Source organism: Gymnogyps californianus, chromosome 16 (assembly GCF_018139145.2).
Source record: "Gymnogyps californianus isolate 813 chromosome 16, ASM1813914v2, whole genome shotgun sequence".
NCBI classification, from domain to species: domain Eukaryota; kingdom Metazoa; phylum Chordata; class Aves; order Accipitriformes; family Cathartidae; genus Gymnogyps; species Gymnogyps californianus.
The window spans coordinates 12,821,214-12,847,430 of NC_059486.1; the positions used below are offsets into that span (position 1 = coordinate 12,821,214).

At 44.9% G+C, this 26,217-nt stretch overlaps 2 protein-coding genes across 5 annotated transcripts in view; one reads left to right on the forward strand and one right to left on the reverse strand.

The window, feature by feature from the left end:
* The first annotated feature begins 5,478 nt into the window (after positions 1-5,478).
* Positions 5,479-24,082, forward strand: CCDC92 (coiled-coil domain containing 92). 4 transcript variants are annotated; one of them, XM_050906725.1, is made up of 6 exons: positions 5,479-5,559; positions 13,455-13,497; positions 14,397-14,531; positions 20,684-20,830; positions 21,206-21,247; positions 22,679-24,082. In XM_050906725.1, the coding sequence occupies exons 4-6, from the start codon at positions 20,701-20,703 to the stop codon at positions 23,452-23,454; spliced, it is 948 nt and encodes a 315-aa protein (XP_050762682.1). In that variant the 5' UTR covers positions 5,479-5,559; positions 13,455-13,497; positions 14,397-14,531; positions 20,684-20,700; the 3' UTR covers positions 23,455-24,082. The 4 variants fall into 4 exon arrangements, with proteins under 4 accessions (XP_050762682.1, XP_050762684.1, XP_050762685.1 ...); XM_050906726.1 differs by lacking the exon at positions 5,479-5,559 and adding an exon at positions 6,839-6,887; XM_050906727.1 differs by lacking the exon at positions 14,397-14,531.
* Positions 24,083-24,405: 323 nt separating this feature from the next.
* Positions 24,406-26,217, reverse strand: part of DNAH10 (dynein axonemal heavy chain 10) — a 58,920-nt gene continuing 57,108 nt past the window's right edge. The window contains 1 exon segment of the mRNA XM_050906417.1: positions 24,406-25,951. Coding sequence (XP_050762374.1) covers positions 25,805-25,951 — 147 coding nt within the window. The 3' untranslated portion in view covers positions 24,406-25,804.

Genomic DNA, 26,217 nt, shown 5'->3' on the forward strand with positions numbered 1-26,217 from the left:
GGTCAATTCACTTGCACATTTAATGGATGAGATAAGGACAGCTTGCACTAAATTAGCTTTCTGGGCAATGTATGATATCAGGGGATGCAAAATCCTTCTGTCTGCCCGCTGCTGCAGGGAGCTGCCTGCATGCCCTTCCAGAGCAAGGCCTGGCAGATCTATTTGCAGATGATGCTCTCTTGTACTAAAAACAAACACTGATGCTCCTGAGCATCCCGCTATAAAGCAAATGACCGCTAAGGCAATGCAGGCTAATGTGCTACCTTTGGGATACAGCTGACCACACTCTGCTCAGCACTGTTTCGTTAGTGGTAAGCCACGCTGCAGCAGAGTTGCAAGAAGGATCTCTGTGTTGTGCCCCCCTCCGTGCGCGTATGCAGCTCACGGCAGCCCACTCCCACCGTCTGCTCCTCCAGCCCTGGATGTCAGGCTGGATTAGGCATCTCCTGGATCCTGACCCGCTTTCTCCAGTTCTGCCCCTCAATAGATGTCTGAGCCTCAGTTTCAGCACTTGTCATCAGATGTTACTTGTTCTGCAGCAGGAGGCTTCCTCTTGTACCAGGAACCCCACTGGCCTAAGTGTTGTGCAAACAAAGGAAAAACAATAACTGAAACCAATCTTTGCCTTCAGGAGCTGACAGCATCTCCCTTATTTCTCCCAGCTTCTGTAAATAAATCCTTGGTAATTTCGCTGTTTTTCAGACGATGATAAAAGGATCTGTCGTCACTCCCTGACACTGACTTTTCCAGCCATTCACTAAGCTTTCCCCTCCCTCTCCCATGCAGGGAGAAGTTTGTTAAAAATTAGATCTCATCTGATGACTGCTAATTATCTTAGAGGCTGTTGGTAAGAGGCAGCGAAGGGACCAAAGACAGCACTCAAGAACAGCCCTGCAGGAGGAATGCTGGCTTGGCCAGTGTCGCTGAGCAGAATTAGGCCTTGAGTATTTTAACTGATGCTTCTCCAGTAGGATGCCTGAAAGCAAAGGTACTAAATAAGGATTAGTATAGAAGTCTCTCTATACACACACACACACGCTTATGTACATTTGGTTCTGATTTTCAAAATCTTCCCTTTTGGAATGGGGAGGGATCACATCAACCTTCAGATTTTAACATTTTGGTTGAATTTCATCCCGGCTCTTGTTCCCCACTCTGCGCCAAGCTCTCGGAAAGACCCTGCACAATAACTTTCCCTTGTCCTACCCCCAGCAAACTGCTGTCGAGAGCAGAGGACTTGCGCAACAACCTGTGGGCTGCCTGCTTGCAAGGAGAGACAGCCACTGCAGCACGGTCTCCTTCCCAACGGGGTGAATGCAAAGCTAATCCCAGATTCTCATCTCAGCCACACTGATCTAATTAATAGTAACTCTTTTGGCTTTACAGGGTGGAGGGTGTCTGGATTTAGATCTGCATTACCAGAAACAAAACCTGGCCAGCTGTGCATGTTGGTATTACAGATGCACGGCAAAGAGAAACAACATCCGTGTGCAGCGACACAGGAGAAGTGATTAAACTTTTCTGCTTCTAGCTCTGCAGCCTGCTGCTCCCTCCTGTCCCTGTAATCTATGCTCTTTAAAAAACAAAGCAAGCAAAAGAAAATAAGAAGAGAGAGGCACCTTAAAAGCAAAAAGCCAGGAAGAGTGGGAAGATGCATTGTCTCTAATGTCCTGGAAAATCTGTGTCCCTGCTCCTAGTAGAGCCTGGAGAGCAAACCCAAGACCACAGAAAGCACGGGGTAGGAGGCAGATCATTTGAGACAGACACGGGACAGGATCAGCCTTGCCCTAACCTCTCCCTAATATCTTCGTGCACTCATCTCCCATTAACTAATTAGCATGGGCCTTTTAAAGTACGCATGGCCCCTCCACCAAGTACACACCAGTTTCCACTCATCCTCTTACCTGGTCCCTCTCTCTGTCCCCAGGCAGCACGGAAAGAAGGAGAAGAGCCCAGAGCTGGCGCTGGCAGGCAGGTACTGCTGCTGCTGTCGGCGCTGCTGGGAGCCCTCCTTCCTCCACAGGCATTACAGTGTCTGCCCAGGCTTTGCAGCCACTTGCTTCATTTCTATATATAAACTCTGGAGATGCTTCATGCAAGCAACGTGGCACATTTCCAATGCAGCCAGGCCAGCCCGCGGAGGGCGTGTGGGGCTCCGTGGCGGAGGATCAGAGCAATTCTTCAGCTGGTCCTGAGACAGACCGGCCAACCTGCAACTCTCTGCTTAGCAACAAGGTCCTGGCAATCTGTGCAGATGGTTGCATCCCGTCAAATCCGGGCAAATCCACCCGTACAAGGAGTTCCCTGCTCTGCAGAGCTTGACCCATGGCTGAAGAATAAGCTGTGAAGGGACAGCGGTCTTTGAACCGAAGTCTAGGACTCAGAGGTCCTCAGATCTGGAGTCTGCTTGCTGGATTTTCTGCCTGATCCTGTCAAATCATGGGAGTCAAGAAATCTGGATTTTTGTCTCGGTTTCCCCATGGATTTTCTGTCTGACCCTGGGGTGGCTGCTTAGAGCCAGTCTTTGAAAGGATGCCTGCAGTTTTGAAAGAAAGTTGTAACTGCGTGAAGCACTGATAATTACACTAGAGGTACAACCCACAGGCAACATAGGGCCTTAAGGACTGCTGCACATCATATCATAGCTTTTTGTGATCTCTGATTTTGGTGGAGCATAGACAATGTGAGATTTTACTGTAAGATGCTCATATCTCAGAGCCCTGCGTTTGCACTTTGATGGATTGGGGATTTGAATTTCTGGGGAAAAACCCTTGGCCATCTCCAAAGTTCAGGAGTTGTGATCGGGGCGAGAGCTTCCTCCAGTCCAACTCTCTGCGAAGAGGAGTCGCTGAGCTATAATTAACTGTGTTACACAGCACTCTCCTTTTCAGGATTTTTTTAAAGAGCTTTGCAGATATTAATGACATATAATTACCATGCTCCCAGCACCCTGCAAGACAAAGATATTCCCATTTTGAACATGAAGAAACTGGGGCAGCTCAGTGGGCCGCTCACCTGGCGAGGGGCAGCAGATGCTGCTGCTGAAACAGAGCAGCCTTCTAAAGGATGACAAATTGGGGTGACATTTGCAAGCTGAAACTTCAGAGAAACCCGGGGGACATGGCAAAAATGCTTAGGGACTATTCCAGTTTTATTTCTGAATGAATGTATTTTCATCCCTTTGTTTCCAACACGTTTTCCTTACATGGGGTACAGGGGTATATTTCTGTTGTATGAATGTCACATCTTAAGGCCCGTTAATAAAAAGCACTTTCTTTCCAACAACACAGCTGGGGGTTTTTCCTTCAGCTGTGTTAGGTTATTAGATATCCACAGTGAATTTAACATCCTTCTGTCTTTCCTGCCAGGATGATTCAAATGGCAAATGCATTTCTCTTTGGCACAGGTCCTAACTGAATCAGCTTCTCAGACTAGTTCGTCACCTAACGGGATCCTAAATTAAGAGTCCACGTTTTATATAAAAAGCTGGGTGGATCTGAGATAAAGTGGAAGGAAAACCATGAACAGGAGAGGGCTTGTTCTCTGGGGCTATGTCTGCCTGACATTGCAAATGGGCGTTTGAGTTCAGCCTCGCTTTGCGCAGCTGCTGCACAGCGATGCCTCGAAGGAGGGATTCACGGGGCGTCGGGAGCCACCAGCCGCCAGCGCCGCTGCGTCCTAGGCTGGGCAGGTGCCCTGGGGACACTGCTCACACCCACCCCACGCCGGTGGGACACAGCAACCTGCTCCTTCCCACTGCAGGGCCTTTCTCCATCGCTGCTAGTACACTTAAATCTCCTCCTGTACCAGTCTTTTCACTTCTAAATGCCCATTTAAAACTGGTCGTCTTTGGTTTTAGCTTTGACTAAGAACTAATAAGCTTTCTTAAAAATATTTCCCTCTAAGCTATGTTGTGCTTCATTTTCCCCAGCTTTAGGAGCCGCAAGGTGCAAAGCACATGGAGATCCATCCTCCGTTTCCTCACACACAAGAGAATCACATTGAAGGTACGTAGATCCACCAGCTTGCAGATCCACACCTTGGTGAAGGTGTGAATAGTTATCTGTGTTGCGTATAGTACTTCTTTTTCCTTAGAAAATTATTATCTTTAACTTTCAGAAACTTTAGTCGGCCTTTTATATTGGCTGCTTTAAAAAAATCAAGTTTCTGTCTCTTAATTTTGAAGTCCCTTATAATGAAGTATTTTTTTTCCATTACAAACACAGAAAAGACACTGTGTGCAAACTGCATTCAAGACAAATCTTATTGGGCTGTTCCTGTGTGCCATTCACAGGGGCAATGTCCTGGGCATGGGGAAATCCCTGATTGCCCTAAGCTTTCTGTACGCATTAGTTGTGTGGGAATTTCTATGTGTGTCTGCCAGTGCACACACTGTTCATCAAACTTCTGTGCATCTGCCAGAAATATAATCTCATGCCACATGGCATAATCTTCCACATGGTTTTATGCAGAAAATACAGATGCACAAAGAATATCTCACCACGTACGGCTGCACATCCAGGACCTACCCAGCTGGTGTGCAGTTTAAGGTTGCATGCATATATTCATGCAGAAATGATGCTGCAGAGGCAAGGTGCATGTGCAGAGATGGAGAGACTGCAGAAATTCCACCCCTTGCAGCTTGCTCCCCTGGGGCCCTGATGCGGCTGCGCTCATTTCAGAGGGCTTGCAGGGAAATTCACACACATGTGGCCATGAACTGGGCACAGAGAGACATGTGCGGACATATTGCCAAAAGCACAAAAATTCCCCCAGCTCCAGGCACCCTCCTTTATTTCCGCGCATCTGCACGTGCATGTTGTCATGGTCCTTTGGGGCATACACAACTTCTGGTCACAGACATGTTTCCAGCCCCCCTCCCTTCCTTCGCACAGACACACACGTGTGTGTGTGTGCGCATGCACACCGCCTCACACGCACACGTGCATCTACGTGCATGCACTGCCCCAAACACGCAGACACACACGCATCTGCGTGCACCTCTCCACACGCGTGCGCGATGCTCATGTGCTGCTGCACGTGCATCCACATGCACGCACTGCTCCCCGCACAACACGCGTGTGCACGCCTGCACTGCTCCCCGCGTGTACACGTACGCTGCTCCCCACGCACGCACGCACCTGTGTACACGCGGCCCCGTGCACGCGCGCGCCGCCAGGTGAGCGCACGCGCTCTCCGCTCCCCAGCGCGCGGGGCAGGCGCACGCCCCCCCCCCCCCCCCCGTGGGCGGGGATAAGGCCGCGGCCGATGACAGCGCTGACCCCCCCGTTGCCATAGCGACGGGCCCGGCTGCCGCAGCCGCACCTGCGCCTGCGCCGCCGCCCCCGGTCGTTTCCCCCCCCCCCACGGCCGGTAAGTGCCGGCCCCGCGGGGCGCCCCTCGGCTCCTTCGGGCTGGTGGTGAGGGGCGATGAGCGCCGGCAGCGGTTGACCCGGCTGCCTGCCGCCGGCAGCGAGGGGTGGGCGGCCCGGTGCGCCCGTGGGGGCCTGCGGCGGGAGGGAGCGAGCCGCCTCGGCACCGCCGCGGAGGGCTGAGCAGGTGAGGGGCCGGGGAGAGGCGGCGGCCCCGGGCCGGCTGGGGGGGGGTAGGGGGGTGTTACGGCACCCCGTCCCCTCCACCGTGGGCCAGCTGAGGGGGCGTTAACGGCATCGTGATCCGCCCGGGGCTGGGTGTGGGGCGGGTTAGCGGCATCGCTGCTCCGTGAGGGGACTGAGGCCTTTCCCCCCCCCAGACGCCCCCACCGGCTGTCTCCTGTGCGGCCCGGGGCGACCCTCCCCGCTCACCGCGGCACTGTGAGGCGGGTCCCCCTGTCCCCCCGAAGGCGGGGGGTGTCGGGGCACCCCGCTGGCCCTTCTCTGCGTTAGGAGGGGGGTCGCGGTCCTGGGTCCTGCGCCGGCTGGAAGAGCAGCGCCTCGGGGGAGAAAGCTCTCCTGCCGCTGCGGCGGGGGGGGGCGAGGGCAGCCCACCTGGGCGGCGGGGCGCCCGCTGTAATGCAGTGCAGGGCACAGCTGGGTGCGTGGGATGGGCTGCTCCTGGGCCGCTGTGCCTGTGCGAGGGTGTGTTGGCACTGGACCAAAGTGCCTCCTTTTCTCTCTTAAGAGCATGAAAGGCCCTTTTTCTGGTCACTAGAGCAGCAGAGGAGAAAAGGGGTTATCCTGCAGCTCGCTTTACCCCTTATCTTTCCGTTAACGCTGGCTCAGGGGCAAGGACGTTTCTTTCATTTCTGGTTGCGAATGTATCCTAGCTCAGGAGCGAGTGGTCCACCCATTCACCTCCCTCCCCAGTGTCCGTCTGCACAATTCAGATAGGCGTCAGTGGAGCTGCTGACTCCCACCCACACCCACTGGGGCAGGTTTTACATCGCATCCTCTTTCATCCTTCACAGTCTCCTTTTGTATGGTACGTTTTCACTTTAGAAAGTGACAACAGTGTTGTTTTCATGAGTAATATGGGGCCTGCAAAGAGAAGATGGATGGATGGATAGTGTACGTTTTGGAGTGGGTAGGGAGTTATCTTCATTTGCGATGAGATTTTTTCCTTCTGAGGAGAATGCCTGTCGCTTGTGAATGTGGCAGCAAAGAAGTGCAGGGCCTCCTCAGACATGGAGATTCTTCCAGCCGTGTAGATGCTCTGTTTCCCTACGCAGGACATGGGGTGGGACAGCAGGGAGGAAGGAGGGGCCCTTCCCACCGTGGACAACAGTGGTATGCGTTTGAGTCTGCCTCATTAAATTGTGTAAAGCTGAGACAGTGAAGGTAAACAAAACCACAGAAGCTGAGGCAGCCCTGAGGGTGGAATTGTCCATTTTGATCTGCATTGCAGGTGCATAAGAAGCATCCAGAGTACTTGTTGGCTTTGCCTAGATGGTAAGATGCTTAAGCTTAAAAAGCTTTATTGATGCTTTTGCAATATAAATTATGCTCCTTAATTTAAAAAAAAAAAAAAGACAAATGGATGTGACTGTAAATACAGTGCCTTTTTCCATGTAACTTGCTCATTAGTGAATGTAATTCTGTAGTGCTTTATTATGACTGAAACCTGTGGGAGACAGACATTTATGCTCTTAGACTGCACAATGCTTTTTGACTTGACTATTTAAAGCAAGTGCTTTAAAAACAGATAATGGCAGACTTGTGATATTGTTAATTTTTCAAGCTTTTGGTTATACTGAGGTTTCAGCAGTCATTTTTAGTGAAACAACAAAGATTGGGAGGTCATAACAGAGGAGAGTATCAACTGCTTAAACAGAAAAAAAAGAATATTGGCTAAACTGACACATAACTACTTGGTTTCATCCTACTACCATGCTTCTGCTTAGTATATCTGTAAAGTTTCCTCCCCCATCCCCTTAGGAAAGACAAAGGTCTCATGCCCAGTCCAAATGCTGTATGTAGTTTTCAGTCCAGTAGTTGTTGCTACTGGAACATAGAATAGCAATCTTATTTCATTCCTTAAAGTTGTTTCCTTTACTTCAGATTCCAGATATAATTGCATACCTTCAGGGCTTTTAAATGATTTTTTTTTTAAATGCATTTTGTCATTGGAGTTACAAAAATCAAACTGTTCCTCTGTGTGCCCTAATTCAAGAGGCTGTAGGTATTAAGGACAATGTATTTGTTCATCCAGTTCTACTACGTTAGTCAATCCTGTAACAGCAGTAGGCAGCAGAAAAACTCCCTTGTGCTATTATTCCAGAATGTGGACCATAATGTAAAGTAAAATATTTCTTGAACATTATAAACAGTATAATAGAGGGAATACAGTTGTAATAAACTAGTTTCCAAGTTTACTTTTGCTACTGTGTTAGACTCTCATTTCCAGGTGTCTCGTTACTTTTCTATGGCTTAAAAAATGGTGTTTTAAAGTAGCAAAACTTTGAAGGATTGCTTTTATATCCTCAGGAGTCACAATGTATTGCAATACTTGTGTAAACAGAATACTATTAAGTAATTCATCTTTTTACTCAAGTTCATGTTTGACCTCATTTTTCATAGTAAACTTTAAAAAATGTAGCAAATGGTAGTTTACTTTGTACAGAGAACAGACATCATCATCTTTCTGAAACAGTTTATAATGCTTAAGAATTTTTTTTTTGCTGACAAATGACACTTTCTGTATGTATTTGTGTATCCGTATATGTATGTGTGTCTGTTAGGAACTAACAGTGGTGGTTTTTGATGAGCAGTGATTTACTGAAAAATCAGTGTGTCAGATAACTTGATGCTTTAGGGGAAATAGTGAAGTGTGTTCTGACTAGACAAGGGCATAGCTTTTCCTACTGCTGGTTTAAAAAGCAAAGCCACAGATGAAGAAAGGAAAGATCTAAGGATTTTGGTGTTGAAAAAAGATAGTTGCATGAGAGGTCTCTGGTTTGGCTTTCTGCAGCCTTTTTCACGTCTGCTGCAGACACAATAAAACATTGTGAGTAGCTGCGAAACGTTGAAAAGCATAGACATAAGTCTGTGTGCCTTATTGCCGCTTCCACGCTGTTGTAATTGATACGAATATGCTGCAATAAGCTAATATTGTGTAACCATAACCAGTATTGTCAGAAGTGTCTCTGGCAGAGCGTGTCCTGTCCCTGGGAACAATGGTACCGAGTGCCGCTGCCCAGAGCCGGGGTGGAGTTGAGGCGGGGAGGGTGCCCTTTGTTCAGGCAGAAATCTTATCGCTAGAGCTCGGGTTTCCTTTGCATTTGCAGCATGCCGAAACAAACCCTCTGCTCCTTTTTTTGCGCACTAATCCAATGCGATATCTGAAAAAGCAAATGAAGATAATGAATAGTGCATTTAGCAGAGCCAAGTTTGAATGTTAGCCCCCCCCCCGCCCCATTTGCTACCTGCTGTACCTCCCCTCTGATTCCTTCACTTGCTTGACCAGACCTGGCACCCTTTATATATCTGGCTGTAGTATTTTCAATGAACGTGTGCCTGATTAGTCTCTGTGCTCGTTTTTAAGTGATATAAAAATTGTCTTCCTCCAAACAAGGATGTCCAGCAGTGTGATAATGGATGTTAGTATCTCCATGTGATCAGTGAATAATTTTGTCTAATCATGTTTTATGGTTATCTACCAGCTCATTTCTCCTGGTGATGTTAAAGAGCATGGTACTATAAATGGGAGCAATACATTTATTTACTACTGGAAGTTAGAGCCATGACAAAATATTGCTGAAAACAATGTCCTCAGAGTGTATCAGAACTTCTGCAAGCTGTTTGTTTGGGTGTTTTTAAATAATCCTTGAAAAAAAAGCCTTTTATTTGGATTGCTGTTTCTTGCCTGCTCTTGAGGAGCATGTTTGCTCTCGTTTCACTCCTAGAAAACCTTTGGTTTGTACTTAAAATGTTAAAATATGTTACTGCTTGTTGGTCTTAATTATTTGGATGAGAGACAGGATTTAAGATCAATGTTATTTAAAAACATTGCTTGACTGAAAACCGTAAAATTTCATGGCTTCTCCCTCAACAGAATGATAGCTGCCTCTAGAAAGGCTGAAAATATGCCAGGGAACAGTAGCTCCCTGTAGTCTGAGTCAGTGCCCAGAGGGAGGGCACAAAAGGTACAGCATATCGCATCTCTGTGGAGTAGAGGTGTCGAGTTTAGGAAGTGTCCATCTGTGTGGGAAAAAAATTGTGTGAATGATGTCATTAGTGGCAGGTTTCCTTTGTAATAAAAGTATGTGCGCTTGTTTGCTTTCCATTCCTCATGAAAGCTTGATTTAAGCTGTGTACAGTTCTGTTGTCTCAATTTGAGATACCTAGGTTACGTAAGTAAAAGTATAAAGCACCTTTGTTTGAATTTCTTTGTCTTGGCATCTTATTTACTTAAAAAAAAAAAATCGTGCTTAAGAAAGGACTTAGACATAGGTCATCACCGTTACTAGATTTCCTTCAGCAGCAGCTCTTAAAACCTTCACTTTAGCGAAGTGGAGACCGATTTTTGTATGTTTGATCGTAGTTGCTGTTCTAAAATAATAAAATCAATGGCTTATGAAACAGCATCACAGAATGCATTAGAGAAAAGCATATTCCTCAGCCTGTTAAACTTGCCTGAAAAGTAGTTGTGCTATTCTGTAGAGTTGCTGTTACAGTAGCTGTTCTCTGTAAATGGATCTCTCCTAGGAGGACAGATTTATTTAGCTTGCTGTAAGGCTTCAGTGCCTTTTGATGTGTTTCACAAACATTCCAGGTAAACTCTGAAAATCATCATTTCTGCAGTTCTTGCAGTAGGAGCTCAAGCTCAGGTGGGTGCCTGGAGCTGGCGCCGCTGCAGGAAGCAGTTCTGCCTGTACCGCTCCCCTGCCCTGGTTACAGATTTACTATTTTTTTTATTTTTATTTTTTCCTCCTTCTCCATCAGCTGCACCAGTGTGTGCAGTGCTGCATGGTGAACCCATCACCTGAAAAACAGCCAGTGGAAAAATGGGTTTGTTTTCAGCTGGACCAGTTCCCTGACCTGGTTCACTGAATGACCAGGACGGCAATTTCGGAGCATTTCAGAAATGTGACAGCAAATTCTTGCTCAGTATATGCAAGTGGAATAGGTGAGACAAAGTCACGGCTAGGCTGGATAGCTAAATAGTTGCATGTCTGTGTGGTGGCAGGTTATTTTTCCTGTTACAGGGGCAAAAAATGCCCAACGAAGTTGCTTATGTAAAACCAGCATAGTCATTTTTTTGGTTTGTGTTTCAGCAAGCCTTCAGAACTGGCAAATTTTTTAAAATGACACAAATACATTTTCTTTGAGCTCATGTGCGATTCACGTGTTACTGATCATAGAGAATAAAATTAAAAGAGGACATGAAGCGTTCATAAGTGAATATTTGATATCTGAAAAAAAACCATTTGACTTTTCCATAGTATAGTATTATTTCTAAGCATGAATTTGGTGTTATACTTAACATATCCTTGTGCAAAAACTTCCTACAGCCCACCTTACTAGCTTAAGTTCTGATTCAGCTTTAACTGAAGCTGGAGAACTTCTTAATGACTCTGAAAGAAATAGAATCAGGCTTGGTTTTATGTGTAACATTGATATTGTGTTCGTCTGGGGGAATTGAATATTAATTTTCTTGTCATTCCCCTTCTGACAAAAGAAATTGGCTTTACTAGAAAGACTAACGTGTCTTTGCAATATTAAAACTGACTAGTTGTGATTGGGGTGCAATCTGTGTTCTGTGGCTTTGATGGAGGTTATATTAAAATAACAAACTATTTTATCCTCAGAATGAAGGGGTGAATAAAATAGAAAGGCCGTTCATCAGGAGCGTGTGCTAGAAAGCAGAAGAGAACCAACATGTTCCTCTAAATTACGATGTAGCCTTACTCATGAGGGCTTTTGTTGTCACTTTACAAAAATAAAAATTACATGGACTTCATCACTGTTAAAGGGGTTCTTTTGAAGTAATCGGTGTTATTTAGATGATACGTTCTTTGTTTCCCCAAAGTGAATTATGCCCAAATTAGGTCATTTTCAGTGTTTTCTGCCAGAGTAAGCTATTTCTTCTTGACAGCTGTACAGCCATAGCATTGGATACCCTGGTATTGGTCAAAATAATTGTATCTGTATAAAATGCCACTGCAGGACCATTTGATTTGATTCTCTAATAGTCTCTGTCACGGTAGTGATCTTAACATCTGATTACTTTTAGTCTGCTTCCATTGTGACAGCTCTGGGGTTGGGTGGTCTCAAGGATGGAGAAAACTCCAAGTGAATTATTCCTGTCAGTCCTTGTGACTTCAGGTAGACAGTTGGGCACATAAGCAGTCAGCGATTTCTGTGCAAAGTACCAGCTTGTTCATTTAGAGCATCTAGAAGAATTAAATCATTGCTACCAGGAGTGTGTCCGCTTAATTATTCTTCCTGCTGCCATACCAATTGCTGTAGGAGTGACAAAAAATTATTTTCTTACTAAAATACTAAAACCTGTGCTTCCTCAGGGACACATTCAGAGATTAACTGTAAAGAGTCTGCAGGATCTCTGATCAGAAAATGAAGAGGAAGCCATGCAGAGAAACAACTGAGTAAAACAGCATTGAAAAGCAGTAGAAATAGAAAAGGAGCTGAGAAAGCAAAATTGTATCCTTCCTCTGGGAGGAGAATGGCACGTTTCCTTTTTCCCCTCAGTTGTCTCCAGGAAAGAACTACTAATTTTGCTTGGCTTAAAACACACAAACTAAAAGAATACAAAAACAAGTTATTGGGACAATAATTACATATAAGTATTGTTATGCTTTAACACAGAAGGCAGAGGAAGCGGGGGATAGAGTTGTTGCTGTAAGATGTACTCATTACTGATAAGGGAGCACTGGAGAAGGGGGAAGAGGTTCAGAAAGTGGTTGTGGAGGCCTAGCAGATAGTCTGAAAAGCATGACTTCAAGAAATATTGAACTAGTTAAAGTGGTTTAGTCTAATGCACAGGTGAATGAGGGGCGAACATAAATCTGAAACTGTGTAATAGGCTGTTATTAAACTGTATTATTGCTGGATCTACATCAGTAGAAGTATAATGGTATCAGGTTGGGGGGGTGGGGACTTAAAGCCAATGTCCAAGCAGAAAGATAGCAAAGCTTTAGAGTTGGCTGTGGAGGCTGCAGGGTTTCCGTTATTATGTCCTTTGAAATAAGCTGAACAAACACTTTGGGGATGGCATATGTCTCTGGAGATGGAGAGCTGATCTAAGCAAAGAACAGCTAAGTGTCTGTCAGTTGGGCATTTTATCATTGGAGCTACATTACTTAGAAATGTTTGGTCAGTTCAGTCACAGTCTTTAAAATGGAGACTGGCTAAAACTTTGAAGGCTCTTACGAGAAGACTCCTGTGTCCTTAATTAGTTCTTGAAATTGTATTTTGTATAGCATACAAAAAGCATTTTGGCTGCTTTTGTCACATTTTGAGGGGGCACTGGCTAGATACCTGTTGAGAGGAAAATGCCTGCCTGCCCATACATGTTTCAAGAAGATTTGGATGTGTGTTGGCAGGGAGCTGGAGCAGCTTCTCAGGTGATAGTCACCCCATCTATGTAAAAGGAGGTTTTTCTGTTTTGTTTAGTGGATACCAAACAGGAATGAAAATGCTAAATAACTATGGTTGGTTGGGCTTTGTTCCAGTAGCTTCCTTTGGACTGTGTCTAAAGTTGTAGATTAGCATCTCCCTCCTCTTATCTTGCAACGGGTATAGAGATGCTCTGATTTTGTGCAAAGGCACCTAATACACAGCCAGATGCTCATTGCCTTGAAATATTTTGAACTCTATCCAAATACTTAAGATCAGAAAAGGCCTGGAGCCTGCACATCATCTGCAAGGCAAGATTTGGCTGTTAAAATGTTAGTGACTGTTTATGGTGAGCATGTGATGGAGTTGCATTTTGGAAGCTCTTGTTTAATATTTTTAATTTTCAATTTAAGATTTATTTATTTTTGTTCCCTTTTTAAGGTAACATGCACTTGTAAAAGAGACGGAGCAGTTCCTTTTTAAGGTGAGCTTACAAGAATGTTAATTTAAGTTACCTTCTCCACTTTACTGGAAGATAAGGGCTTAGGGTGCAGCAAGGATTAAAGTGTTCACTTAATGTTCCCAAGGGAATGCTGTTTAATTCATTCCATTTGTTCCTCCTAGACTATATTCAAGATAAATTGTGAATCCATTGTTTGGAGGACTTGAGGCTCAATCTTTGAGCTGTAGCTAGAAACCATTTTGTGATGGTGGTGATACTGAGAAATTTTGCATGTTTTAAGGGTCAAATGCAGCATAGCATCCAGATAAAGCTTGTGTGACAGTGAGAGGTTGGACGCTGCTGGTGTTTAGCACAAGTCTCACTGCAAAAGAGGTGTGTTACTGGTGCAGTGTTGAACGCTGCAATGCCCCTTTTAATGTTTTATCATCCTTATCAAATGACATATGCATTCCTAGTGGGAGTTTGCCTAGCTCTGCATTGCACAATTCCTTTTGTATAAGAACATAGCAAACTTTTTTTTTTAAAGTTGCTTCGGAGACAGAGGGAAAGGGGGAAGAAACATAGTGACATAACTGTTCTGTGGTGTATGCAGTTACAGCTTTCTTCCCAGCATTGGCTTAATTTATCTGACGAAATCCAGCCAGAGACCGGTTGCTTTGAGAGCTGTCCCACCGATTTCCATGGTGAGAGAGTGAAGATTGCTCTTCTGGGCTATTAAGGGCTCAGCTGACTTCTGCGTTTTGCTATTTCTCTTGTGCTTTTTGATTGTAGCCTTATTCTTGGCTGCACATTCTTTCTTGTTTCAAAGAGCAGGAGATGAAATCAGCTTAGTGCAATCCCAGAACTGCTTTATAGGATTTCCTTGTTGAAACCCCAATGGGAGACGTACCTGAATAGATTTTATTCTTTTTTTTCTTTAGACTGACCCCTCCCAAGACCATGTTTTCTGTAAGATCTCAGCTGCCCATGAAAGCAGTTGTTGGATGTGATTTGTGGCTGAGTGCTACGCACCAAGAAACAGCAGGTTAAGAACTGTTAAGGAACTTGGAGTAGCTGTAAGTCCCACTAACCAAACTCTCTGGAACTAAGTCAAAACATCTGCATAGGGAAGTGGTGGGAAAATGTTCACTGACTTGTATTAAAAGAAACTATTAATTCTTTTTTAATATATTTGTTTCCTTTTCATTACATCTCCTGAGTCTATTCCCGTTTAAAAAACTTTCTGACTGAGATTGCATGGGTCAGTAGGTCTCACTTGCATCGTATCCTACGAGCTGCTGACAAATTTGAGACTAACATTAAATAAAACGTTTTATGCAATCGTAGTAGCTTTCACTAATGGTGAGAATGCAGAATTAAAGAGGTGCTGTTAATTTATAGCTTTTTCAAGTTGCAGTGCATGGTTTAACTTTGTGACAGTTGTCAACGTTTCTAGCTTTAAAAATTAGTTTACATTTTTGCGTCCTTTGACCTTTACACAACCTACTTAAACAAGGAAGTTGATCAGTTGTAAGATGTTATGAAATGTACAAAATATGCAAACTGACTGTAAGTGGGGAAAACAAAAGCCTTCAGTGTTTTAATAATCCAATTATTCAAGTATTTAATAATCTAATTATTCAAAACTGACTTAGAAAACTAGTTGTATGCAAATGACTTCCCAGTCGTAAATGAGCATATATCCTGCTGCCACTTCTTAAAAAAAGGAAAAAAAAAAAAAAAAACCCAAGGGGGGAAAAACCCCTGCCACCCCACAAAACACTGTTCACTGTTTTCAGCCAGTATGCTTTAAATTGAAATACATTATTTGGGTGGACTTTTTAAGGGCATAATCCCACTAAATCATAACAATTTGGACAACAAATAGCACTGAGTCTCTGTTGAAGCAAGTAATGTCCCCTCTTGCCCTGTCCTGTGGAAGCATTGTGGATGTGAGCATCCAGCAGGGTCACAGCCAGGACGTCTGCTTCTCTCCCAGGTTCTGTCCCTTTACAAAATACACGTGGTGTCTCTAGGCTCTTTAAGGTAATCTTTATTCAGATGTCTGAAGAGACTTCTCTTGTCTGACCCAAAAGCAGAACAATTGCCAGAGCAGTCTTTAAATAGTGGTGCCAGTCAGTGTTCTCTGTAGGGAAGTCAAGTCCTTCATATTGATTATTGAGTAATTCCTCAGTAAAAGCAATTATTCGGCTCAGCACTATTTTTCATATAGTAAACAATTCCAGAATCACAAGCCGCTACCAGCAAAGCAAGAAAAATAAAATAAACCCCCACTGGCATAGCTGAAGAAATCAGAACAAGCTGTGCAAGCAGGATAAATAGTGCGGTGTTAAGGCACGAACTGCAGTGCCTTTTGTACATAGCACAGTGCACACCTCTTAAGACAGGTAATAGTAATACCGTGTTCCCTGGAGGGAGTGCCACTGGTGTCCAGCTCTTGAGTTCCTGCTTTCAGGAGCGCTCCTCTGGGATGTCGTGCTGAGAGGCGCTTTGCCTCCTTCTAACCTCATCTTTCTGATCTTCAGAAATGGCCTGTTTAGTAAACTTGCTCAACAACCGATGAATTGGCTAGGCTGTTGGCCTGACTTACTGTACATCCTGTCCAAATTTTCAATCTTCTTGCGTCCCATTCAGTTGTATTAGCTCTAGGGGCATAAAACAATTTGATATTATTCTAGAAAGAGAAATATTTTCTCTTTAGCTGGCTTCTGCTTTGGCAGTTTGGCCAGCTTTTTAGTTAGGCACTGGCTAAAAAAGTTCCTACAGGGAAAATTATTGCTGAACTTAGAACTGGGTGAAATGCAGGTGATCCGTGGGTATCGGAGAGCTATTCAGACTGCAGATGTGAATTCTTTTTCTTCCCTCATTTGTGCAACAGAAATTTCCTTTATAAGTTTGGCTGCAAAAGCAATCAAAAATATCTTTAATATTGTGCTAATGAGCTTGGTTGACAGCTAATGCATATTCAGTTGAAATCTGTTTAATCCAAATCTCAGACTTGAATAATATTAGGTCTAATTTTGTGGTTTAAGATTTGGTGTAAAATAGGTATAAAGTGAATAGTGGCTTGGAATATATTGTTGTTAATACTAATTTGTGCGATTCTAAGCTGATTTCATAGCAAAAGCGTCTCTGTGTAGTGACTGTCCGTGCAAGACACTTTCCCCTTGCCCTGTTTTTATGGTAGATGGTTTTGGCGGTTTCCCAGAACACACATGCACGGATTGCACAGTGTTTGTATGCGCTGTGTAAACAGACGTGACTGGGCGGGGTGGAGGGGAGTTTGAACTGAAGCTGCTGCCCATGAATTCCATGGAAGCTACGACTTAGCACAGTGGCCTTCCCTTTCCCTTGAAGGAAAGGAGAGAGGATGGGCAGGCAACGAGGCTGCAGCGAGGAAGAAGAGCATAGGAACGTTGCAGAAGGCTTGTGGGAAAGTCAGCCCTCTGATCCTTTATCCTCCGAGGAGAGAAACTACTTAGTGCAGAGGGGCTGCGGCTAAAATTCATAGTGGATTGATTTAATTGCTCTCACTGATTAACTTACCGGTGCTGCAGGGAAGATGATGCTCTGGTGCGGGTAATTTTTATTTTCTTTCTAAGCCTATAAAATTAGCCTGCCTCTGATTTTTTGGTTTTTTTTCTTCACAGTAGGTAATCCTAGTGTGATCTTTAAGATGCAGGAGATCAAGGTGAAAAAACGATTCAGATTAAAAGTGACAGCCTTGTTTTGCTTTTTCTGACATTTAGAAACTAGTTTTTAAGAAACGCATTTATTTGCAAGGACTGAGTTATAAACACTTACTGTTTGTTGCTGGTGATGAAGTCTTTTTCTGTTCAGATTATAGTTACGGGTGTAAAGCCACCGTTAGTAACCGTTGTGATAGTAAAGGCTTTGGGATATTATGCGTAGGCTATTCTTTCACCTAGCACTGTCAGTGCTTGGAGTTTCTTTTGGAAAATACATTTCTTGAATAAAAATCCCTTCTGAGCCTTGGTGTTCCATGCAGTCTGAGCTCCAGCTGTGGGGAGGGCACGGACTCTTGCAGGTTTTATTTTGCTGTCGTATTCAGTCGGTAAGAGTGTAATGGTCACTTAAGAAACTGGATGATTCAGTAAAGCTTCTGTCTGTCTGAAGTCAGCTTTGCAAACAAGATGATGTCACTTTGAAAATATAACACAGCTGAAATATCAACAATCCTTAAACTTAATTGTGCCCCACAGTAATTGCTGTGGACCACGTAGTCCATCCTCCAGTAGTCGTCTGACACTGTGGGCAGTGAGGGGGCACCAGTGTGGCAGTAACGGAGTGTCCCAGTGCGCCTGCTGCCGGGGTGTGGAGAGCAGTCACGGCTCAGACGAGCCACTCATCAGCAGTCGTAGAGCAAGAGCCTGTGTGCACAACTCAGTCTTTTCTTATTTAGCCAACCCAGAAACTTCTTTTTAGAATAGTTTTGGTCCATAATTTTTGCTTGTTTGCTAACGATGGTGATTGCAAAATGACCCATTCCACTCAACAAAGCACAAGCTGGCAGCGTTACCCTCATTCTTCTTGAGCACTGAATTTAATCTTTGATCTCTGTTATAAAGTAACCAGGAGCTCTGTTTTGCCCCTTGCACAGAAGTGTGTTCCTTGAAAGTCTTTTACGCCTTCACTTTTTTTTTTTTTTTTTTTTTTTTTTTTTTTTTTTTTTTACAATCAAATATATGCTTCTGTAGGGGTAAGCCAGTTGATGATGATGTCAGTTTAGGTCAGGCATGAAATCAGGAAGGCTCTGTGTGTGTGATACCATTCCCCCCCGCCCCAGTGCTTTAGTGCTTTACCAAGGTGCAGGAGCACTGAGTCTGGTGTTCTTTTTGGGAGTAACAAGTATAAAATTCAATGCAGGGCTGTGTTATGTTTAGGAATGACAAAAGCGTGTTACTTTCTCTGAGTGTATGCTCTACCAATTTTAAACTTGTAGAATCAAATTTTTGTGATAAAACTACATACCAAAAAGAGCCCAATGGAGAACACTTGACATGGCAAGACGAACCCGTTAAGGTGCCTGTGAGGCAGCCACGGGACAGAATTAAGGTCTATCTTATGCACAACACATGGTCCCGTAATTACAGACCAGGGTTGTAATGCCATTGCAGATGGTTGTCCAGGCAACGGGAGTCCTGATTCTCTACTTATCTCTGTAACCTTAACACTGTAATTGTTTTTACAAAACTACACAGATAACTGAATTTAGCCTTTCGTGCTGTAATGACAAAGCTAATGCTCCTCGTGCATCAGCGGTGTTTAACCCAGCATCCTAACCACTTTATCAGTCTCCTGCCTCCTTGGCTGGATTACTTGGCAGCAGGAGAGGGCTGCTGTGGCTCCCAGCCCTGACAGGCCAGATCATCCGCTGTGCACGGGGAGTGCACACAGGCACTTGACAAACCTTTCCTCCTCCCTCCTGATGGTAGGCCGGGGCTATGACGGAGTTCCCTGTGCTGCTCTGTCCCCCAGAAAGTATTTCTCCCACTGTGGCTTGTGTAATTCCCACCCAGTACGTGCTACTGCCTGTCACTCTGGTGTCCCCGTGAGCCTGGCTCTCTAGAATTTGTCTGTGCACCTATTTTTGTGCTGTCATCGCGCTCCTGAGCTGCCCGAGAAGAAGGCTGACTTCCCAGTTTTCAGAAAGCTTCCCAAACATGACAGCTTTCTTGCTAAAGAAATTTAAAGTGTAGTAATGTGGAGTTAAGGAGATATGTTTCTGGAAAGTTCTTCTCATATAGACCCAGCAGCCTTTATAAACCAGCTGTAGGTGGAGCGGCACCATGCACCCTAGCTGCAGCAGCATGGCGCGCTCTGTGTATGCAGAGAGGGGTAGTGATCACACAGTGAAATTCAAGAACTACTAAAAGTATACCTGAGTGATTTTGTGCTTGGAGGCTGCAGGAGGATTGCATACTGTCATCGTTGCTTTTTCTCATTAATACACTTACTTTAGAGTTGAAATTTCACTAGGAAACGGGACAATAAACAATCGTGTCATGACAGACTTGGTGACTGGATATCACTAGGGGCCTGGTAACTGTGCTTCTCTGGATGCTGCTCCAGGTACTCCTTTAAATGTCACGGAAGAGAGCCCCAGGGCACAGCGTGTGCTGCTCCACAGGAAGCATCTGCCTGCCTGGTGCGAGGAGCTATTTTTACCTCTATATCAGGGAATTCATTTGGGAGTCGCTGTCTCCAGCTCTACCAGACAGATGTTTCTCAGCAGTTTGGCCTGTGGGTGTACGCAAAACCATTGTTGCCTTATCAGGAGCAGTAGTAACACTGGCAGTGCAGGAGTCTTCAAGAATGCCTCTCAGCATCGTACAGTTAACCATTTCTATCTTTATTTGAGTCTGAGCACTGCTGTAGTCCAGGCCTAGTTTTATAAGGCTGTTGTGCGAGAAAAACCCAGGGGTGTAACAGTTTTCCATGTACTCATAACCTGAGCAAGAAAAATCTGTTTTCTCTTTAAATGAAACATTGTCCTTGTCAGTTGTCTTGTTCCATGTCATCGGGGCCCGTGCGGGACACCAGTCTCCAGTGCCGCGGGGCCTGCACCGGGTACGAGATCCTGCTCTAGCACGGCTGAGGAAACGCAATAGCAGCCGGCAGCAGCCAGAGCTTTCTCCGGTGCAGTCCCAGTGAGCACACCTCGGCTAAGGCGCCCCATAGCAACCACGTCCGTGACGGTACCGCTGGGCCTAGCTGCGCGTCAGACTCCCTGTTTCGCGTTTCTCTTTAGAGATGGTGCGTTTTAGTGCTTTCTTCCTTGTTCTTGCCCAGGGATGTTACTAACTCCTGTATCCCTGGAGGTAAGTGGAAAACCCCCAACAAGACAGAGGGACATACTAGCCCATTTCTCAGAACTCCACTTTTATCTTGTAACAGGATTAGTGACTTACTCTGTCTGAAGTTAATCCTTTAAATATGTTAACTCCGAACAAGTGAGTTCCCTACGCTGCTCTGGCCTGGAGTATAGTTAGGCTTTCTATGAACGTAGAGCACTTCTAATTGAAATAGTCATGAAACAGAACAACCTTTTGTGGCATTCGCTTGATTGCGTATCAGTTCACTAATAGTAGAATTCAGCTATTCCTGCTGATCCTGGCTGTAGAGAGAGGATCTTTGTACGTGCGAGAGAACTCACTGTTACAATTCCACATCTGCTTACTGACAGGGTAACTGCGTGTCAGGATGGCAACGTCAAACCTGGAGAACCAGCTACAGAGTGCCCAGAAGAATCTGTTGTTTCTCCAGCGAGAACATGCCAACACCCTGAAAGGCCTGCACGCTGAGATTCGACGCCTGCAGCAGCACTGCACAGGTAGCTGGGAGAGGATGCCGATGCTGATTCGGTGCTTAATTCCTTTCGCAGGAATGGAGTAACTGCTTCCTACTCCAGCAGTGAAACCTCGGCAACAAAGCCCACCACCAGGGTATATTTAGGGTGATCAGCATGTATCTCGGGGCACAACTGTGTGATCACTAAGCAAAGATTTTTTTTTTTTTTTTTAAAACCTGATAGTTCCAGTTGTTTTTTACGGGTCTGATAATTGCAGTGGATCTCCTATTATTGCTTCAGGTGGGGGGAAGAGTTAGTTATATTTTTATTGAAGTATGCCATTGTAAACATGCTCACTAGGCGGTGTATGGGGTAGATGATGATGTTCTAACAAAAATAAACAACTTTTTTCCTCAGATTTAACCTATGAGCTGACTGTAAAGAGTTCAGACTTGTCAGGTAAGGAATACATAGCATTTTTCTTTTAATGTTCATGTTAAACTTCCTCATCTTTTTCAATGTTTCTATTTTCTCCATTACAAGTAGGTGAGAATATTTTGCACTTGGGATGTTGACTTTATAAATTCTAAAGGTGTAAGAGTAGTTTTCTACTTTCCAGACTTACTGTTATTTATGACGTAAATGTCACAAGTTCGTTACCAAGGTCACACAGGAAATCTGTGAAAGAGCCAGGAATAGCGTGTAGAACTGCTGACTCCTCCCTTACTGCATGCTATATGGGAACACGGGACAGGAATTTTAGGGCCAGAAGAGTGAGACTGTTATTAAAACTTAGCTGGTACTGTAATTATTATGTTATCAACAGGTGAAGCATAGGAATAAAATACTGCCTGGGAGTAACCTCCCGGATCAGGGATAGTGTGGGACAGGACATGTATTGCAGATAAGAGAGAACATGGGGAAATTCAGCAAAGCAACTGAGCAGCTTTGCATGTGCTCAACCTTATTTCTTGATATTGCAATGTTGCTCAGATGCTTCTCATCACAGGATTTTCAGAGTCAGTGATGTATCGGTGATGCCACTGTGTTGATGCTGTGCTGAGCTCAGACACTGCCTGGTGTGGAGGGGACAATACCTAACACTTCCTAGTCGATTGCCCTGTGATGTAGGGTGCTCGTTATTGGCGAAGTTCAGGCTGCTGGTCTCTGCTAAACAGCTGGGAAGCTGTCCTGCTGTAATAACCAAGGGAAGAGTGACAGAATTGCCCCACACGCCCTGTGGCGTGAGGGCAGGGGTGCTGAGCTGGGTCAGCCTGCCTGTTCCTGACAGTGTGTCCTCACCAGTGCAAGAACGCCTAGTGTGACGGGGTGATGTGTCACGCTCTTGTGAAGAGAAGGCAGCCAGGCTCGGACACCTAATCCGCACAGAGACTTTTGCAGCAGCAAAGCCTTAGCGAAGAGGCACACCTCTGCCTTAGAGAGACATGGGCTCAGCTGCCCATGGAGGGGTGAAGCTAAAGCCTGAGTGTGTCTTCCTGGTGAGCTGTGGCAGGGGCTCCATCACTCTTCCCAGCCAGTCTGGCATTTGCAGTGGGACAAGTTCCTCTTAATAAGCAGAGGATTTGCAAAATGGCTCCAATTTTGAGCAAGTTCAGCAAGCACAGTTTCTGTAATCTTTGTTCCCCAGAACATGTGAAGGAAGTGTCTCTACTTAGTATCAACACTATTAAACCATGGTGAGTGGCACTAGCTTGTCATCATTTCCTTAAAAGCTGTCCTGGTGCTTCTGAAGATGAAGTAATTTTAAGAGTATTAGCTGAAGTTAGTCTTTGGGATTTCTCTTAAGGATGGCAAAAGGAACCCTATTGCGCTATCTTACTTAGTGGCTATCGTTAACTGGAAACGCTTCTGCTTTTCCTATTCTTCTAGGAAATGGTAGTTCAAGAAGTGATGAACTCAAAAGAAAGTGTGAAGATCTTGAAGCTCAGCTGAAAGTTAAAGAGGCTGAAAATAATGAATTATTGAAAGAACTTGAACAAAAGAATGCGATGATAATGGTGCTGGAAAACACTATTAAAGAAAGAGAAAAGAAGTATTTGGAAGAGTTAAAAATGAAAAGCCATAAGCTCAATATGTTGTCAAGTGAACTAGAGCAGAGAGCGAGCACTATTGCTTATTTAACTTCTCAGCTGCACGCTACTAAGAAGAAGCTGATGAGTTCGAGTGGGACTTCGGAGGGGACCCCTTCTGGCAGTCCCGTGTTGTCCAGCTATAAGCCGTCCCCTCCTAAAGATAAACTGCCGGAGACTCCACGGCGCAGAATGAAGAAGAGTCTGTCAACACCACTCAACCCCGAGTTTGAAGAGGCCTACAGAATAGGGTCGGATAGCCGGAAGCTGCTGTTAAGAGAGCCTGTGGATGCCATGCCTGATCCCACTCCGTTTCTGTTGGCCAGGGAAACGGCGGAGGTACATCTTATTAAGGAGAGGCCGTTAGTTATTCCACCTATTGCTTCAGATCGTGCAGCCGGTGAATCGCACAGCCCAGCCCGAGAGAAGCCGCACAAGGCACACATTGGGGTGGCGCATCGCATCCACCATGTCACGCCATCCCAGCCTCAGCCGGAGGTTGAAACGCTGGCAGTGGATCAGGTCCATGGAAGCAAAGTGGTCAGAAAGCACTCAGGGACAGACAGAACTGTTTGAGGAAAACCACTGAAAGGCTCTACTCTGTTGCTGTTTATGCACTGTGATCCTGTAGGAGAAATAGCACCTGCAGTAAAGTTTCTTTTGATGCCCCATGCATGCCAAACTTCTTCCAGATATGTCATTAATAGATTATGCTCCTCTAACGAAACCTAATAGGACTGTGTTCATATGGCAAGGTATATAACTACTAAATGCTGTGGCCAAATCAGGGGTACCTGACCGCTTGCTTCTGAGCACTGCTCCATTTATTGTAACTACACGTGTGGACAAAGGCACAGGCTGCGTTATTAATCAATATTAGTGAAAACAAACTTAACTATAAACCTGCAGCAATATGTATTGGCTGTTAACATTTGAACTATCAGTGGTTCTTTTGTCTTCACTGTGTACGTAAGCACTTCATACACAAACACTAACCTCTGTGACAAAGCCTTTCTCACAGTAGCGTTGAAAATAGTGCAGATGTACGTACACTTCAGAATGAGCTAAGGACATCTTTTCCTTCACATGCATGTGGTCTTGATGATTGCAAATTGGGTTCCTCGTTTCTCTTTCTGAAAATCCTGAGAGTCCCAGCAAACATTACTTGATTAATCCTAAATACTTTGGTTTGTGGCTTTAAGTAAAAAAAAAAAGGGGGGGGGGGATAAAGCACTCTTTTAAAGGGTTAATGATCCTCATAGAAAGAGTATGAACACTGGGTTGTTTGTGGGGGTTTGTTGTTGTTTGTTTGTTTTTTAAATTGAATGGCTCCCATTACACATTTTACACTAGTCAGTACACTGCACTTGTAGCACCTTCCATACTGGCTCAGAGCTCCTTTTCCAGGGAGAAAACGTAACTGGCTATCCAAGATGGAAATGGTTCTTTATGCTCTAACCTGCACTTTTTTGTAAAGGGATTACTTTTGTGTCCTGAAAACCTTAGTCTTCGACAGTGCTGGTTTCTGCTAGCTTAGAAACCCGAGCTGTCCCTCTAAAATGTGTGTATTTAGTGTTAAATTTAAGTGATGTAACCAATTCATACAGGAGGAGGACCTGGCATCCTTGATTTTTATCCTTGTGGATTGGGATGGACTTGCCTTGCACTTGCCCTGATTCCCCTGCTCCTTTCTAGTAAGCAACAGGTAGACCCAACAGCTGTTAGACTACCGGATTATTTTTTAATTATTTTTTTCCTAGGAAAGAAAGGCATACTGCGAGCTGTGAGAGTGTGTAATTTTGGGAAAGGAGCACAAATTTGACCGTTTTTCTTAAATTCTGATCGGCACCTCCAGCTCACCTCTGCTTCACTCTTGTCTGCAGCCTCTGAGTAGGCCCAGCAAGAAACAATGGCTCCCAAATGCTGCTAAGCTTATGATGTGCCTTCAAAAACTTGGAACGCGTAATCTCTGTGAAAGCTGATGAAGGATCCCTGCCTGCCCTCTTTCCGTCCCCTTGCCAGCTGTAGTCTGCCCCTCTTCAGCTTTCTCTGCAGCTGTGTGGTGGTGTGTGTCTCCCTCTGGAGCCTTGGATCGCGCTCTGTCAGCTTCCCCAACAAAGGCACTGGCAGGATGACAAAAGCTGTTCTTCCTAACTGTGGTACTGCTGAATTTCCTGCGCAGCATGACAACTTACAGCAGGGTTGTTCCCAGTCAGAGAGGGTTTGACCATCCGCTAGCCCGAGGCCTCCTGTGCCCTACCCCTGTGCACCCTCACGACTCGGTCACTTGCTGTTCTGAAGCCCAAGAAGCACTCCTCGGTGTCACGCCTTGCTGGTTGTGCGGTAGGGATTTGTTTCACGAATGGTGGGGAGGGACAGGGAAAAGCTGTGTTCCTGGAAAACGGTCGGTTAAAGAAAGTTTGTTATTCTGTGGTTTACTATTTTTAAGTGTATTGCATTAACCGGCAGCGGTTTTGGTTTTTTGGCGGTTGTTGCCCTATTTTTATGGCGATCTATTGTATGACTGATCTACCCTGCCGCTTGTTGAAGGATGATGGAAGGCACCGCTTCTAAGCACAGCAGAAGTGATGCTTTGGGCAATTAAAAACATTTCTTACAACCATACAGGCAAACCTTAGTCTTTGTGTGTGCGAGACTGACTGACTGACTGATTACCTCTTTCATATACATAGACCAGCTTGGAGCCTTTCTAAAAGGAAATACAAGTTACGAAAAACACTTTCCTCTTCAAATGTGTTTATTGGTAGTACTAGCTTGGTTGTATCCTACTATTTAAAGTCAGGTGTGCCTAAGTGAACGCTGCCCCACCCACGGCGCTGAATCTCTGCCTAGTTTGATTATTTCTTTTTCTGCCCCCCTAAAAGGTTGGATTCTGTGGGGAAAATCTAGTGCCACCTTCAAACTGTCAGTCTGCGTTCAAGGTGAGACAAACGCCTTGAAGGACCCAATGGGAAATGTGCTTTGTAGTGTAAAGATCAGCTTCAAAAACCAGGCCAACGCCCATCGCGTTCCTTCTCAGGGAGGTTGTGTACACGGGTGTCCGGAGGGTATTCTAAAAAAGCGTAGAGGAAAGGACACTGAGTAGTGCTTGAAGTACTGCCTGAAATGGGAAACTAGAAGGGCCTCTAGGAGAGATGGCTGTCTTCAGCAATTCACTTTTTTTGTTTTAAGTCTTAAATATCTGATACCCAGAAAATGTAAACATCCTTTAGGCCATTAACTAGTACTGGGAAATAATTAAAAGAGTAGTGGGAGTACAAGAGTGCCCCGGGATGCCTGTCCCATACTGCCTGAATGGAAAAGAGGCAACAAATGTAT

Bases quoted from the DNA above. Each gene is read 5' to 3' on its own strand.
- CCDC92 (XM_050906725.1), top strand. From the start codon at position 20,701: ATGGCAACGTCAAACCTGGAGAACCAGCTACAGAGTGCCCAGAAGAAT. The intron at 20,831-21,205 runs GTAGCTGGGAGA...TTTTTTCCTCAG, and splicing joins CCTGCAGCAGCACTGCACAG to ATTTAACCTATGAGCTGACT. The intron at 21,248-22,678 runs GTAAGGAATACA...CTATTCTTCTAG, and splicing joins AAAGAGTTCAGACTTGTCAG to GAAATGGTAGTTCAAGAAGT.